General features: G+C 39.5%; 1 protein-coding gene across 1 annotated transcript in view; it reads right to left on the bottom strand.

Annotated features, from left to right (window-relative positions):
* Positions 1-13,544, bottom strand: part of LOC311243438 (E3 SUMO-protein ligase ZBED1-like) — a gene marked incomplete at both ends in the record, with an annotated part of 136,473 nt that overhangs the window by 21,540 nt on the left and 101,389 nt on the right. Inside the window, 3 exons of the mRNA XM_084332668.1 lie at positions 8,808-8,904; positions 9,027-9,080; positions 9,338-9,466. Coding sequence (XP_084188794.1) covers positions 8,808-8,904; positions 9,027-9,080; positions 9,338-9,466 — 280 coding nt within the window. The remainder of the gene's footprint in view (positions 1-8,807; positions 8,905-9,026; positions 9,081-9,337; positions 9,467-13,544) is intronic.

The following is a 13,544-nucleotide window of genomic DNA, read 5'->3' as shown; positions in this document are numbered from 1 at the left end:
ATCGATCATCTAGCGTTTATTTGAAAACGATTCATAAATAGGCCGACAAAGGACAACGTTCTGGAATATTCCAGTAAAAGACGATTATCATAGAATGGGTTGTTTTTTCCGCGAAAACAAGTGATTTTCAAAATGCTATCAAACGGAAATGAAGCGATAAAAAAACAATCTGCCTTGACAATGTTGACTGGAAAATGAGTCTTTGATAAGCGACGGGCAGATTAGACACATAATTTAAAACATAGATTAGGCGATATTAAGTTAACATTGGAGTGGGTTTGGGCATTCAAGGGGGTGAAAAAAGGAAAACACGGCTGGCTCTCAAAGTGTTAAGAAGGATTTATAAACAACCATAGAACAAGATGAGGTTGTGTGAATTATGAATTAATTACACCAGTGCACACAGTGAGAGGAAGCATTGTTTTCACTCCTGTCTGTGATTCTGTCTGTGTGTCTGTCTGTACCAGCCATAGCTCCTACAGTTCTGATCCAGTTTGGATGAAATGTCGCACATATACTGTAGGCCAACAATTCTCAAATATGTCTAAAATCAATCAACAAGAAGTACGTCAGCAAAACAAAGGAGATGATTGTGGACTTTAGGAGGTCGGGGGTCAAGGACTACAGCCCCCTCAGCATCGACGGGGCACCGGTTGAGAGAGTGAACAGTTTCAAGTACCTCGGAGCCCACATATCCGAGGACTTGACATGGACCACACACATTGACAGTGTTGTGAAGAAGGCACGACAACGCCTCTACTTCCTCAGGCGCCTAAGGAAGTTCCAAGTCAGTCAGAAGATCCTTAGGAACTTCTACTCATGTACAATAGAGAGCATCCTGACTGGCAACATCACCTCCTGGTTTGGGAATAGCACTGCACAAGACCGAAGCAGACTACAAAGAGTGACACGTTCAGCGGAACGCACAATTGGAGGGGGGCTTCCCACCCTCCAGAACATTTACAACAAGCGGTGCAGGGACAAGGCTAAGAGAATCATCAAGGACTCAAGCCACCTGAACAACTGCCTCTTTGAACTGCTGCGGTCAGGCAAGCGATACCGGAGTCTCAAGGCGAGCACAGAAAGACTCAGAAGAAGCTTCTATCCCCAGGCCATCAGGCTGCTCAACGAACAATAAACACTATGCAACAACCATCAAATGCACACAGCACACACATCCACATGCACACACTCACTTTAAACAAACAACACACTGCAGCACCCACTCTCCACACTTTAGATCACCTAAACACACTTTATATTTATTGGTAAAGGATTTGCACTACAACTCGTACACCTTACTGTAAATTGTACCTAAATTGTACCTCATCCCATTTCTGCTTTGCACTATATACTAGTATTGTATATTAGTATATTGTATATTGTATGGTAACTCAGTTACTTCTAGTCTGCATCGAACATTGTACATTGTACTCTATTTTTACTTCTTTTTACATGCTACCAGGGGAGGAAATTAGGCCACTTTACAGGCCAAATGCTGGTATTTTTTACGTTTGGCTGGTAAAAAAAATCAGATACCCGCCAGTTGGCTGGTAAGCCAAAAAGTTAGTTTCCTCCCCTGCTGGCGAGTATACAAAAAAATAAAACATTCTGCAATCACTGCACTGGCAAACGGTGCGCGTCTTCTGAGTGTTCGCTTTAGTTGACAGTGCCACGAGAGCACTGCACAAGACCACCCGCGGACATATAATGTTTAATAAACGTTTGCGCAGTACTGGCCAACCCGCGGACATATAATAATAAAAGTCCCGCGGTACTAGGCTAGCCATCAGGAGCACTCGCAAACAGATAACGTTAAACACAGCAGAAGATGGAAAACAGACAGACTGACCAACGGGGAACTGCATCCAACCCTAGTACAACCCTTGAGTATAAGTTACTAAGGACACATTTAAATCACAGAGGTGTAATGTTAGTCTACTGGAACTGTATACAGTGGTTAGCTTCTAGTTAGCGTTTTAGCTATAGCTGCTTGCTAGCTAACGTTAGCCCCGTGTGCTCAAAGCAGCCAGCTAGGTGTATCTGTTATGACTATAATGTTTCCAAAAAAGCACCGGACTACGACGTAAGGTTAGACATTTTATTTCTTGCTCAAAAGCCCCTGGCTTGCACATCGCAGTCACGAAAGGGGCTAGCTCAACCAGTGCACTGTGCACAACAGCACACCAACCCAACTGACGTTACCACAACACTTGACGGTACTTCACAGCACTGTCGTAAGACCACCGTGCTGTCTTAAAGGCACAGTGTGCCTACCCAGATGCATACACAACATTGACACGGCTTGACATACAAAGAAGTAATTATCACAATTAGCGATTTTTTTTGTCTGGTAAAAAATCTGTTTGGCTGGTAAAAAAAATCAGATACTCGCCAGTTGGCTGGTAAGCCAAAAAGTTAGTTTCCTCCCCTGCATGCTACTTTAGTTTATTTCATACTTATCTTGTCTAGCACAGTCTCTGGAGCGTAACAGTAAGAAGCATTTGGTATAAAAGTATTCTGTACTTCTGTATGACAACTATTAAAGAAACTTGAACTTGAAACTTGTATTTTATTTTAATTAATTTCCACCATTGGCCATTGAAATCAATATTAAGGGTAAACATAAACGCACAAGGGTGATGCTACACAAAGCCTCAGCTACACTGTAAAAAAAAGTTTTCTTACAGGAAATGTACTGTATTATTTTACAGATTACCTTTTTTTCTACTTTAAGTGTAAATACCATAAAAATACAGTAAATAACATTTGATACAAATATTAACCATTAAATAAAGGTTGTAATCTGTAAATTGATTTAATAAGATTTTTTTTTTTACAGGATTATTCCATTGCTTAATTGTCTTGAATGTTCAATTACATGTAAAAACACCTAGAAATCATTTTACTGTATGTGAAAATAAGGCAACTTTCAGTTTTGTTTGCTGTTAAACTTTACATGTAATGTTAAATAATGTTAAAAAAATGAAAATTATATAATTTAAAAAACAGTAAAAACCTTCAGTTATTCTACAGGTACTTTTTTTTAAATACATGTATTTGCTTAATTGTGTTGAATGTTAAATTACATTGAATTATATGTAAAACACATAAGATACTCATCATTTTACTGTATGTGAAAATAAGGCAACTTTCAGTATTTAAAAATATATATTTTTAATACAGATATTTGCTATATATTCTCTGTATTTTTACAGCCCAACTGCTGTATAAAAACTCAAAATTACATTCAAATTACCCTATTTGAAATCCCTTTAAAAGTATCTTGTCAGCATTACGCTTTTACTTTCCCATCTATTTACAGTAAATTCCTATTAAATATTGGTTTTATACTGTACAAAAAAGTAAGATCATGTGATAATAGCTTACAGAAAGTTAACAAACTTTACTTTATATAGACATTTGATAGTAATTACTAGAAAGGGTTGTCATAGAAACCCCAAAAAGTTGTCTATGTGTGCTTTGGTGTGGCCTTCAGTGGCGTGAGCTGCAGAAAATAGAATGAACATGAAAAATTGTATTGGGAAAGAAAGGATGAGAAAGTACATGAATATTAAGAAGGATTTATCAACAACCATAGAACAAGATGAGGTTGTGTGAATTATGAATGAATTACACTAGTGCACACAGTGAGATGAAGCATTGTTTCCACTCCTGTCTGTGTGTCTGTCTGTACCAGCCATAGCTCCTACAGTTCTGATCCAGTTTGGGTGAAATGTCGCACATATACTGTAGGCCAACAATTCTCAAATATGTTTCAAATCAATCATCGACAAGTATTTTAATTTAATTAATTTCCACCATTGTCAATTGAAATCAATATTAAGGGTAAACATAAACGCACAAGGGTGATGCTACACAAAGCCTCAGCTCTGGTAATCAGCTCTCTGGCAACAGTTTACAATATGGAAATGACAGAGTGAACTTTGTAATGTAGTTGATACACCTATAAGCTTTGGGTTTTAAAATCACTTCATTTCATATATACAAATATACATTCATTTTCTTTTTCTTTTTACAATTCTACATTTTGTTAAACATTTTTGAGTAAAATGTGTCTCAATATAATACTGACCCGAGAGTCTCCAGTGTACAGTGTGGACTCTTCAGTCCAACAGAGAGCAGCTCCACTCCTGAATCCTGCAGTTTGTTGTTAGTCAGGTGCAGCTCTCTCAGACTGGAGGAGGTAGAGCTGAGAACTGAGGCCAGAGCTTCACAGGATCTCTCTGAGAGTCTACAGTCCTCCAGCCTGAATGAAGATGGATGGGAAGGAAACCAGAATGAACCCAGCATGCAGGAAATATTTATTTATTCATTTATACAGGTAAAAAGTAGTCAGTAGTCATTAACCCTAACCCTAACACTCAGTAGAGTAACTGATTTACAAGGTTTCCTGTCCTGCAGCAGAAATAAAAGATATAGAATGTAAATAGAAAATAGAACGAAGATAAAAAAAATAATAATTTTTTTTTAAACAATTCTTGGAAAAGAAAGGATGAGAAAGTACATGAATATTAAGAATGGTTTATCAACAACCATAGAACAAGATGAGGTTGTGTGAATTATGAATGAATTACACCAGTGCACACAGTGAGAGGAAGCATTGTTTCCACTCCTGTCTGTGATTCTGTCTGTGTGTCTGTCTGTACCAGCCATAGCTCCTACAGTTCTGATCCAGTTTGGATGAAATCTCGCACATATACTGTAGGCCAATAATTCTCAAATATGTCTAAAAACAATCAACGACAAGTATTTTATTTGAATAAATTTCCACCATTGTCCATTGAAATCAATATTAAGGGTAAACATAAACGCACGGGGAGCTCCAGTAGCTCACCACGTACCGCGAGTGCTATTTCAGCGCCGTGGACAACCGCGCTCGCGCGGATCTGGGGCTGAGCGCGTTCGAATCCCGGACGGCAGCCGTGCCTTTCCCAGAGTGTCTTTCCCCCCATCTGAACCCTTTCAGCCTGCTTCTGTCGGTCGAACTTGACCAAGTATGAATGCGAAGAAAAAGCGATAAACGCTAAAAAGAACCAGCTGACTGGTCAAAGTTTAAAAAAAAAAACATAAACGCACAAGGGTGATGCTACACAAAGCCTCAGCTCTGGTAATCAGCTCTCTGGCAACAGTTTACAATATGGAAATGACAGAGTGACCTTGTAATGTAGTTGATACACCTAGCTTTGGGTTTACAAATCACTTAATTTCATACATAAAAATATACATTTATTTTCTTTTTACAATTCTACATTTTGTTACATTTCTTTGAGTAAAATGTGTCTCAATATAATACTGACCAGAGACTCTCCAGTGTACAGTGTGGACTCTTCAGTCCAGCAGAGAGCAGCTCCACTCCTGAATCCTGCAGTTTGTTGTGACTCAGGACCAGCTCTCTCAGACTGGAGGAGGTAGAGCTGAGAACTGAGACCAGAGCTTCACAGGATCTCTCTGAGAGTTTACAGTCCATCAGCCTGAATGAAGATGGATGGGAAGGAAAACAGAATGAACCCAGCATGCAGGAAATATTTATTTATTTATACAGGTAAAAAGTTGTCAGTAGTCATTAAACTAACCCTAACACTCAGTAGAGCAACTGATTTACAGAGTTTCCTGTCCTGCAGCAGAAAGAAAATATATAGAATGAAAATAGAAAATAGAACGAAGATGATTTTATTTTTTTTTATTTTTTTTTAATATTGTCTTGAGGGCGGCTAGGTGGTGCAGTGGGCAAGGCGCTCACCACCAATGCCGGAAACGCTGGCTCCTACAGTTCTGATCCAGTTTGGATGAAATGTCGCACATATACTGTAGGCCAACAATTCTCAAATATGTTTCAAATCAGTCAACGACAAGTATTTTAATCTAATTAATTTCCACCATTGTCCATTGAAATCAATATTAAGGGTAAACATAAACGCACAAGGGTGATGCTACACAAAGCTGTCTGTACCAGCCATAGCTTCTACAGTTCTGATCCAGTTTGAATGAAACTTAAGAAACGCACAATTCTCTAATATCTTTCAAATCCGTCAACGACAAGTATTTTATTTCAATACATATCCACCCCTGTCCATTCATACCTCTGGGCACCAGATGCCCTGCCATAAACATGTACAGCAAGCAAATGCAACAGGACATTCCCAGACTCAAATGCAACATTCCCTTTTTTAAACAAAACATCATGCACACAAAGAGCTACAGTAGGACAACTCCATTCTCATCCGACCAGCTGATAAAGGTGGAGCAGAAGCCATGTGACAGCTGATACCAGTGCATGGCATGTATAGGTCGGTAGTACTGGGAAATTGAGCAACAGACCCAGTACATCCACTCGCAATATCATCAAACCGGTTATTGATGATGCTCTCAAATAAGACAAGAAAAACCTTTATTAGCCCCTGTAGGGAAATGCAGGTGTCAAAGCAGTCTGCCTCAGTTAAAATGTGTATACCTCTAACCTAAGCATGGTACAAATATAACTAACTATCCTTGGTCTATTACTGGCACAATATTATATATAACTAACCAAAGTCTATCCTGTGCAAATATACAGTACTCCATACTAAGTCAACCCCAATTTAGTATTTACTCCCACAAATCCACAGGAACAAAACCCAGCCTAATTCACTAACATTCTCGTAAGTTTCCTCATCAGAAGTTTCAATTTGCATACAGAAATGCCCAGCCAGCTACTTATGAGGGCATGAACGATCGTGTGCAAACATATTCAATGGCTCCTTATATCGGAAAGGAGAGATTTGCGAATGAATTAATAGTATTTATTATTATTATTATAATTATTTAAATCCAATACATCTCCCTGCTACACCTCTTAACCTTGTTCTACCTGTATATATACCTGCTACACCTCTTAACCTTGTTCTACCTGTATATCTGGTTCGCATCCTACTTGAGCGGCCACTCCTTTTCGGTCAGTTTGGGTGGACACTCCTCCCCCACAGCTAGTCTACCGTATGGGGTCCCCCAAGGTTCCATCCTGGCCCCCATACTCTTCTCCATCTACATGCTCCCTCTGGCCGAAATCATCCAGAAACACAACATTTCATATAACTTTTATGCCGATGACTCCCAAATCTACCTTCCCCTCAACCCCTCTGACACAGCTAACCTAGACTCTCTTAAAAACTGTCTTAGGGACATACAAATCTGGATGGCCCTCAACTTCTTACAGCTAAATGAAAATAAAACAGAGATCATTTTGTTTGGCCCCCGTCTCTTCCACCAAAACACTCTCCAACAGCCTAGGACAACTCTCCACCCACCTCAAACCCCACGTCAAGAGCCAGGGTGTAATCTTTGACCCAGAGCTCAAATTCGACCGGCAGGTAAATGCCGTAGTCAAGTCATGCTTCTTCCAACTCTGCAACATCAGTAAAATAAAACCAATCCTTTCACCCGTCGACCTGGAAACAGTAGTCAATGCATTCATCACATCACGCCTTGACTACTGCAATGCCCTCTACACACGCATCAGTCAGGCAGCCATGTCCCGCCTCAAAATGGTCCAGCACTCTGCAGCTAGGTTCCTTACTGGCACCAGAAAGACAGAGCACATCACACCAGTCCTAGCCTCCCTACACTGGCTCCCAGTCCCACTTAGAATAGACTTCAAAATCCTCCTCCTCACCTTTAAGGCATTATCGGGTGCAGCACCCCTATACATCACCGAGCTCATCACCCCCTACGCAGCACCCAGGTCACTAAGATCCTCCAACCAGGCTCGGCTGGTCCCCCCCTGCACCAGACTCAAAAAGAGAGGCGATCGCTCCTTCAAGGCCGTGGCCCCCAAGCTATGGAACCAGCTTCCCCTGGTGATCCGATCTGCCCCCTCGCTGGAGACATTTAAGGCCCGTCTAAAAACCCACTTCTATTCCCTGGCCTTCAATAAACCCTGATTCTCCCACACCCTAACTCACACACTCCCATGCAATTTTATCCTGCCCCCTCCCTCTTGTATCTCTTCTTATGCTCCTCTGTCCCCTGTGTGCTACTGTACTTTGTGTTCCCCTATCCGTGTGTTGTCCTACTGTCCTATTCTCTGAATGTACTGTCTTGTCCTGCTGTGCCTTTTTGTATTTTTGTATTTGTGTATTTTATATTAGGACATTGATTTTAAGCTTTGATTGTACAGCACTTTGGTTGGCTCTTGTGCTTTTAAACGTGCTATATAAATAAATTACTTCACTTGACTTGACTCATCTACCTGCTACACCTCTTAACCTGGTTCTACCTGTATATCTACCTGCTACACCTCTCAAACTTGTTCTACCTGTATAGATGGAGTTGAGTGGGGATAGGGGGAGGGGTTGATATTACTGGTCACACCTCAGCCTCCGGAGAAGAGGTCTTGAGAAATTCACTGTATAATAAGCTACTAAACTCCAACCCACACATTAGACCAAAACAAAAAATGTAAACAAAGTACAATACCAAACAGGGCTTTTTTCCTAGAGGTCGCTATTTAACATTACATTACAGAGCATCTTCAGAGAATTTTTTTCAGAAATTACTTTCAGGATTTAATCAAGGGAATATTACCTAGACATTATCTAGACAGCACACCTAATTACCTAGAATAGATCGTATCTAGACAGAACACTTCATTTTCTACATATTATCTAGACAGAACACTAAATGATCTAGATATTACAGATCACTTACCGAGCTGTTAATTATCTAGATATTATCTAGACAGAACAATTCATTATCTAAATATGACAGAACACTTACAGAGCTGTTAACTATCTAGACAGAATACTTACAGAGCTGTACTGCAGGCTTTGACCATTGGCAGCTGTCCCAGAAGACCCTCCTCTGATGCAGAATATTTCTTCAGGTCGAACACATCCAGTTTCTTTTCTGATGTCAGGCAGAAATGGCCACTTTTATTCAGCAGACAGATCATTTACAAAAATCAATCTAGAATCTCTCCACCTACTGTACATCAGGATCAATTAATTTAGAATTCATATTTAATTTACCAGTTTCAATGGGTCCGGATGCTTTGGAGGTTGATCCTGTCTCATCACTGACTGCTGGAGAACAAATAAGACAAAATAAGTAAGAACACATCTACACAGAACAGAGAAGACAGCTGGAACACATCTACACAGAACAGAGAAGACAGCTGGAACACATCTACACAGAACAGAGAAGACAGCTGGAACACATCTACACAGAACAGAGAAGACAGCTGGAACACATCTACACAGAACAGAGAGGACAGCTGGAACACATCTACACAGAACAGAGAAGACAGCTGGAACTCATCTAGACAGGCTGACAAGAATACCTGTTTGTAGATCTGCCACCAGATCATTCCTGCCAACCAGCTTCAGTATCTCCTCTGTAGTCTCCAGAGCTCCATCAGGACCATAGGTCTGCACCATCACCTCCATCATATCCAGTCTGATAGTGTTCTCTAGCCAGTATGTTGGGATGGGAATGTAGCCATGCCCTTTATCCTTCAAATAAAACCTGAACTTCTTCAGCTCCTCCTCCTTCAAGTCATTCACACACACACACACACACACACACACACACACACACACACACACACACACACACACACTAGACACAGGTGAATTACCGGTTATAACAGGTGACACCCACTTAGACACACACACACGAAACTAAAACAATTGAAGACCCACATACCGGTGGAACAAGATTACACTCCACACAGGAGCCAGAATGAGTGAATTACCATGTTAATGTCTAGAACGAAAGTCAGCCTTTGTGATCAAATAAATGTATTGTCATTATGCTATGTGGACTAGTCGACTCCAGTACTAGGTACGGGGGTCGAGAAAGTGTTTAAATACTGAGCAGTCTCGACACCACGGAACACTGGACAGAACCAAGTTGTCTGTGTCATTCTGAGAGATTATTTGTATCCTGTGAATTTGCTGTATTCTACCGCTGATGCCCTGCTGAATAAATCGACTGAGAACCTGAAGTCATTGACTTTCAACTTGTATCCAGCATGAATGAATGAATGAATGAAAACTTTATTTAACAGATTGCAGAATGGGTACAATACAGTACGGCTCAATACACACAATTGTTAAGGGGATGCAGGCCAGAGAAAGACATTTGTCTTGTTTACATCAGGGTCCCCCATTTTCAATTCATATAGACATTTATGACATACTCAACATACATGACATTTATGGCATAGGGACATACAGGTATTTAGTACTGTTACATTTGTGACATATACGATATTCAAATATACAGTACTGTTACCCATAGATCCTGACAGAGTATATACATATGATGGGGAGGGGACTGTACATTAGGAGGGGGTGGGTGGTTGGGAGAGAAATATACATATGGCGGGGAGAGAATATATACATGCGGTGGGGAGGAGACTGTCTATTAGGAGGTGGTGGGGGTTTTGGGCATTTACGGTGGCCAGTTTCGAATTGCAGCCTCCCGTAGGTGCTCTTTAAGAGCGGTTTTGAATCTGGGCAGGGATTCACATTCCTTTACAGCTTTGGGTAGGGCGTTCCACATTGTTGTGGCATAATTGCGAAACGTGTTTAGTCCCTTGTTTGAGTGATAGACTATCAAAACCAATTGCTTTTAGCTTGTCAATCAGAATGGTGTGATTGACAGTGTCGAAGGCCTTTTGTAGGTCCAGCATGACCATGCCGCAGTATTTGCCCGCGTCCACCTCTTGTTTGATGTGGTCGTTTAAATAGAGAAGGCTCCTCCCACACCATGAAGACATGCGTGTTAGACAGGACTACAGATGGAAACGAGCTCATTAGCTCAAATCTGGCACATTTACATTGATGTGGAAACTGAAGATGTTCATTAATGTCCACTGTCCCTGGGTAAAAAATAAATAAACAATGACACCAACTGAACCAATAATAGAAAAAAAACGCCTAGACTCCAAGACAAAACAACTGAAACCGGTCCTCTTGAGTGGTGGAGGTGAAACACCCACCATTATCTGCAGCTGGCAACTGCTTGCTTTGCATCCCTGCCATTTCAACCCCTTCAGGCTCTTTCTTTTCTTTTATAAAGCTGGCTTTATTGTAAGCAAAACGAGAAAGTCCATGTTGCCAAAGAATGTGGACACATTGGTATTTCTGTCACACAACCTAAAGCAGGTTGAACGCTCGTTTCATTCAAAGCTCCAGGTCAGTTGGTTTGTGTTGAGGCTTAGACCACAGAAGCCATTTTTGTTAAGTATAATTCATGTTGCCGCTTTGATTGGATATGGTTGTTCATTTAGTTTGATGTGACACTGAAGCACAGTTTTATTTATGACTTTTTTCACATGTATTTATTGTGCTTTTGGACTTTCATTCAGTTAATCCTAAGGCGACAAGAAATTGTGTTCATTATTAAAGGTCTACACTGACAAGGATCTTATTTATTTTCATGAGCAACTGATTTCACTTTGATTAGGCCTGTATAAAGACACTATTTAACTATTATTAGGCCTGTATAAAGAGGCTATTTCACCTTGATTAGGCCTGTATAAAGACACTATTTCACTTTGATTAGGCCTCTATAAAGACACTATTTCACTTTGATTAGGCCTGTATAAAGAGGCTATTTAACTATTATTAGGCCTGTATAAAAGAGGCTATTTCACTTTGATTGGGCCTGTATAAAGACACTATTTCACTTTGATTAGGCCTGTATAAAGAGGCTATTTCACTTTGATTAGGCCTGTATAAAGACACTATTTCACTTTGATTAGGCCTGTATAAAGACACTATTTCACTTTGATTAGGCCTGTATAAAGAGGCTATTTCACTTTGATTAGGCCTGTATAAAGAGACTATTTCACTTTGATTAGGCCTGTATAAAGACACTATTTCACTTTGATTAGACCTGTATAAAGAGGCTATTTCACTTTGATTAGGCCTGTATAAAGAGGCTATTTCACTTTGATTAGGCCTGTATAAAGAGGCTATTTAACTATTATTAGGCCTGTATAAAGAGGCTGTTTCACTTTGATTAGACCTGTATAAAGAGGCTATTTAACTATTATTAGGCCTGTATAAAGAGGCTATTTAACTATTATTAGGCCTGTATAAAGAGGCTATTTCACTTTGATTAGGCCTGTATAAAGAGACTATTTCACTTTGATTAGGCCTGTATAAAGACACTATTTCACTTTGATTAGGCCTGTATAAAGAGGCTATTTCACTTTGATTAGGCCTGTATAAAGAGGCTATTTCACTTTGATTAGGCCTGTATAAAGAGGCTATTTCACTTTGATTAGGCCTGTATAAAGACACTATTTCACTTTGATTAGGCCTGTATAAAGAGGATATTTAACTATTATTAGGCCTGTATAAAAGAGGCTATTTCACTTTGATTGGGCCTGTATAAAGACACTATTTCACTTTGATTAGGCCTGTATAAAGAGACTATTTCACTTTGATTAGGCCTGTATAAAGAGGCTATTTAACTATTATTAGGCCTGTATAAAGAGGCTATTTCACTTTGATTAGGCCTGTATAAAGACACTATTTCACTTTGATTAGGCCTGTATAAAGACACTATTTCACTTTGATTAGGCCTGTATAAAGAGGCTATTTCACTTTGATTAGGCCTGTATAAAGAGGCTATTTCACTTTGATTAGGCCTGTATAAAGAGGCTATTTCACTTTGATTAGACCTGTATAAAGATACTATTTCACTTTGATTAGACCTGTATAAAGAGGCTATTTCACTTTGATTAGGCCTGTATAAAGAGGCTATTTAACTATTATTAGGCCTGTATAAAGAGGCTATTTCACTTTCATTAGGCCTGTATAAAGAGGCTATTTCACTTTGATTAGGCCTGTATAAAGAGGCTATTTAACTATTATTAGGCCTGTATAAAGAGGCTATTTCACTTTCATTAGACCTGTATAAAGAGGCTGTTTCACTTTGATTAGACCTGTATAAAGAGGCTATTTAACTATTATTAGGCCTGTATAAAGAGGCTATTTCACTTTGATTAGGCCTGTATAAAGAGGCTATTTCACTTTGATTAGACCTGTATAAAGAGACTATTTCACTTTGATTAGGCCTGTATAAAGAGACTATTTCACTTTGATTAGACCTGTATAAAGAGACTATTTCACTTTGATTAGACCTGTATGAAGAGGCTATTTCACTTTGATTAGGCCTGTATAAAGAGGCTATTTAACTATTATTAGGCCTGTATAAAGAGGCTATTTCACTTTCATTAGACCTGTATAAAGAGGCTGTTTCACTTTGATTAGACCTGTATAAAGAGGCTATTTAACTATTATTAGGCCTGTATAAAGAGGCTATTTAACTATTATTAGGCCTGTATAAAGAGGCTATTTCACTTTGATTAGGCCTGTATAAAGAGACTATTTCACTTTGATTAGGCCTGTATAAAGACACTATTTCACTTTGATTAGGCCTGTATAAAGAGACTATTTCACTTTGATTAGGCCTGTATAAAGAGACTATTTCACTTTGATTAGGCCTGTATAAAAGAGGCTATTTAACTA

Source organism: Notolepis coatsorum (assembly GCF_963971535.1).
Source record: "Notolepis coatsorum genome assembly, chromosome: 17".
Taxonomy (NCBI): Eukaryota; Metazoa; Chordata; class Actinopteri; order Aulopiformes; family Paralepididae; genus Notolepis; species Notolepis coatsorum.
Note: the sequence above shows the minus strand (reverse complement) of the source record. Positions and strands in the feature narration are given on the sequence as shown.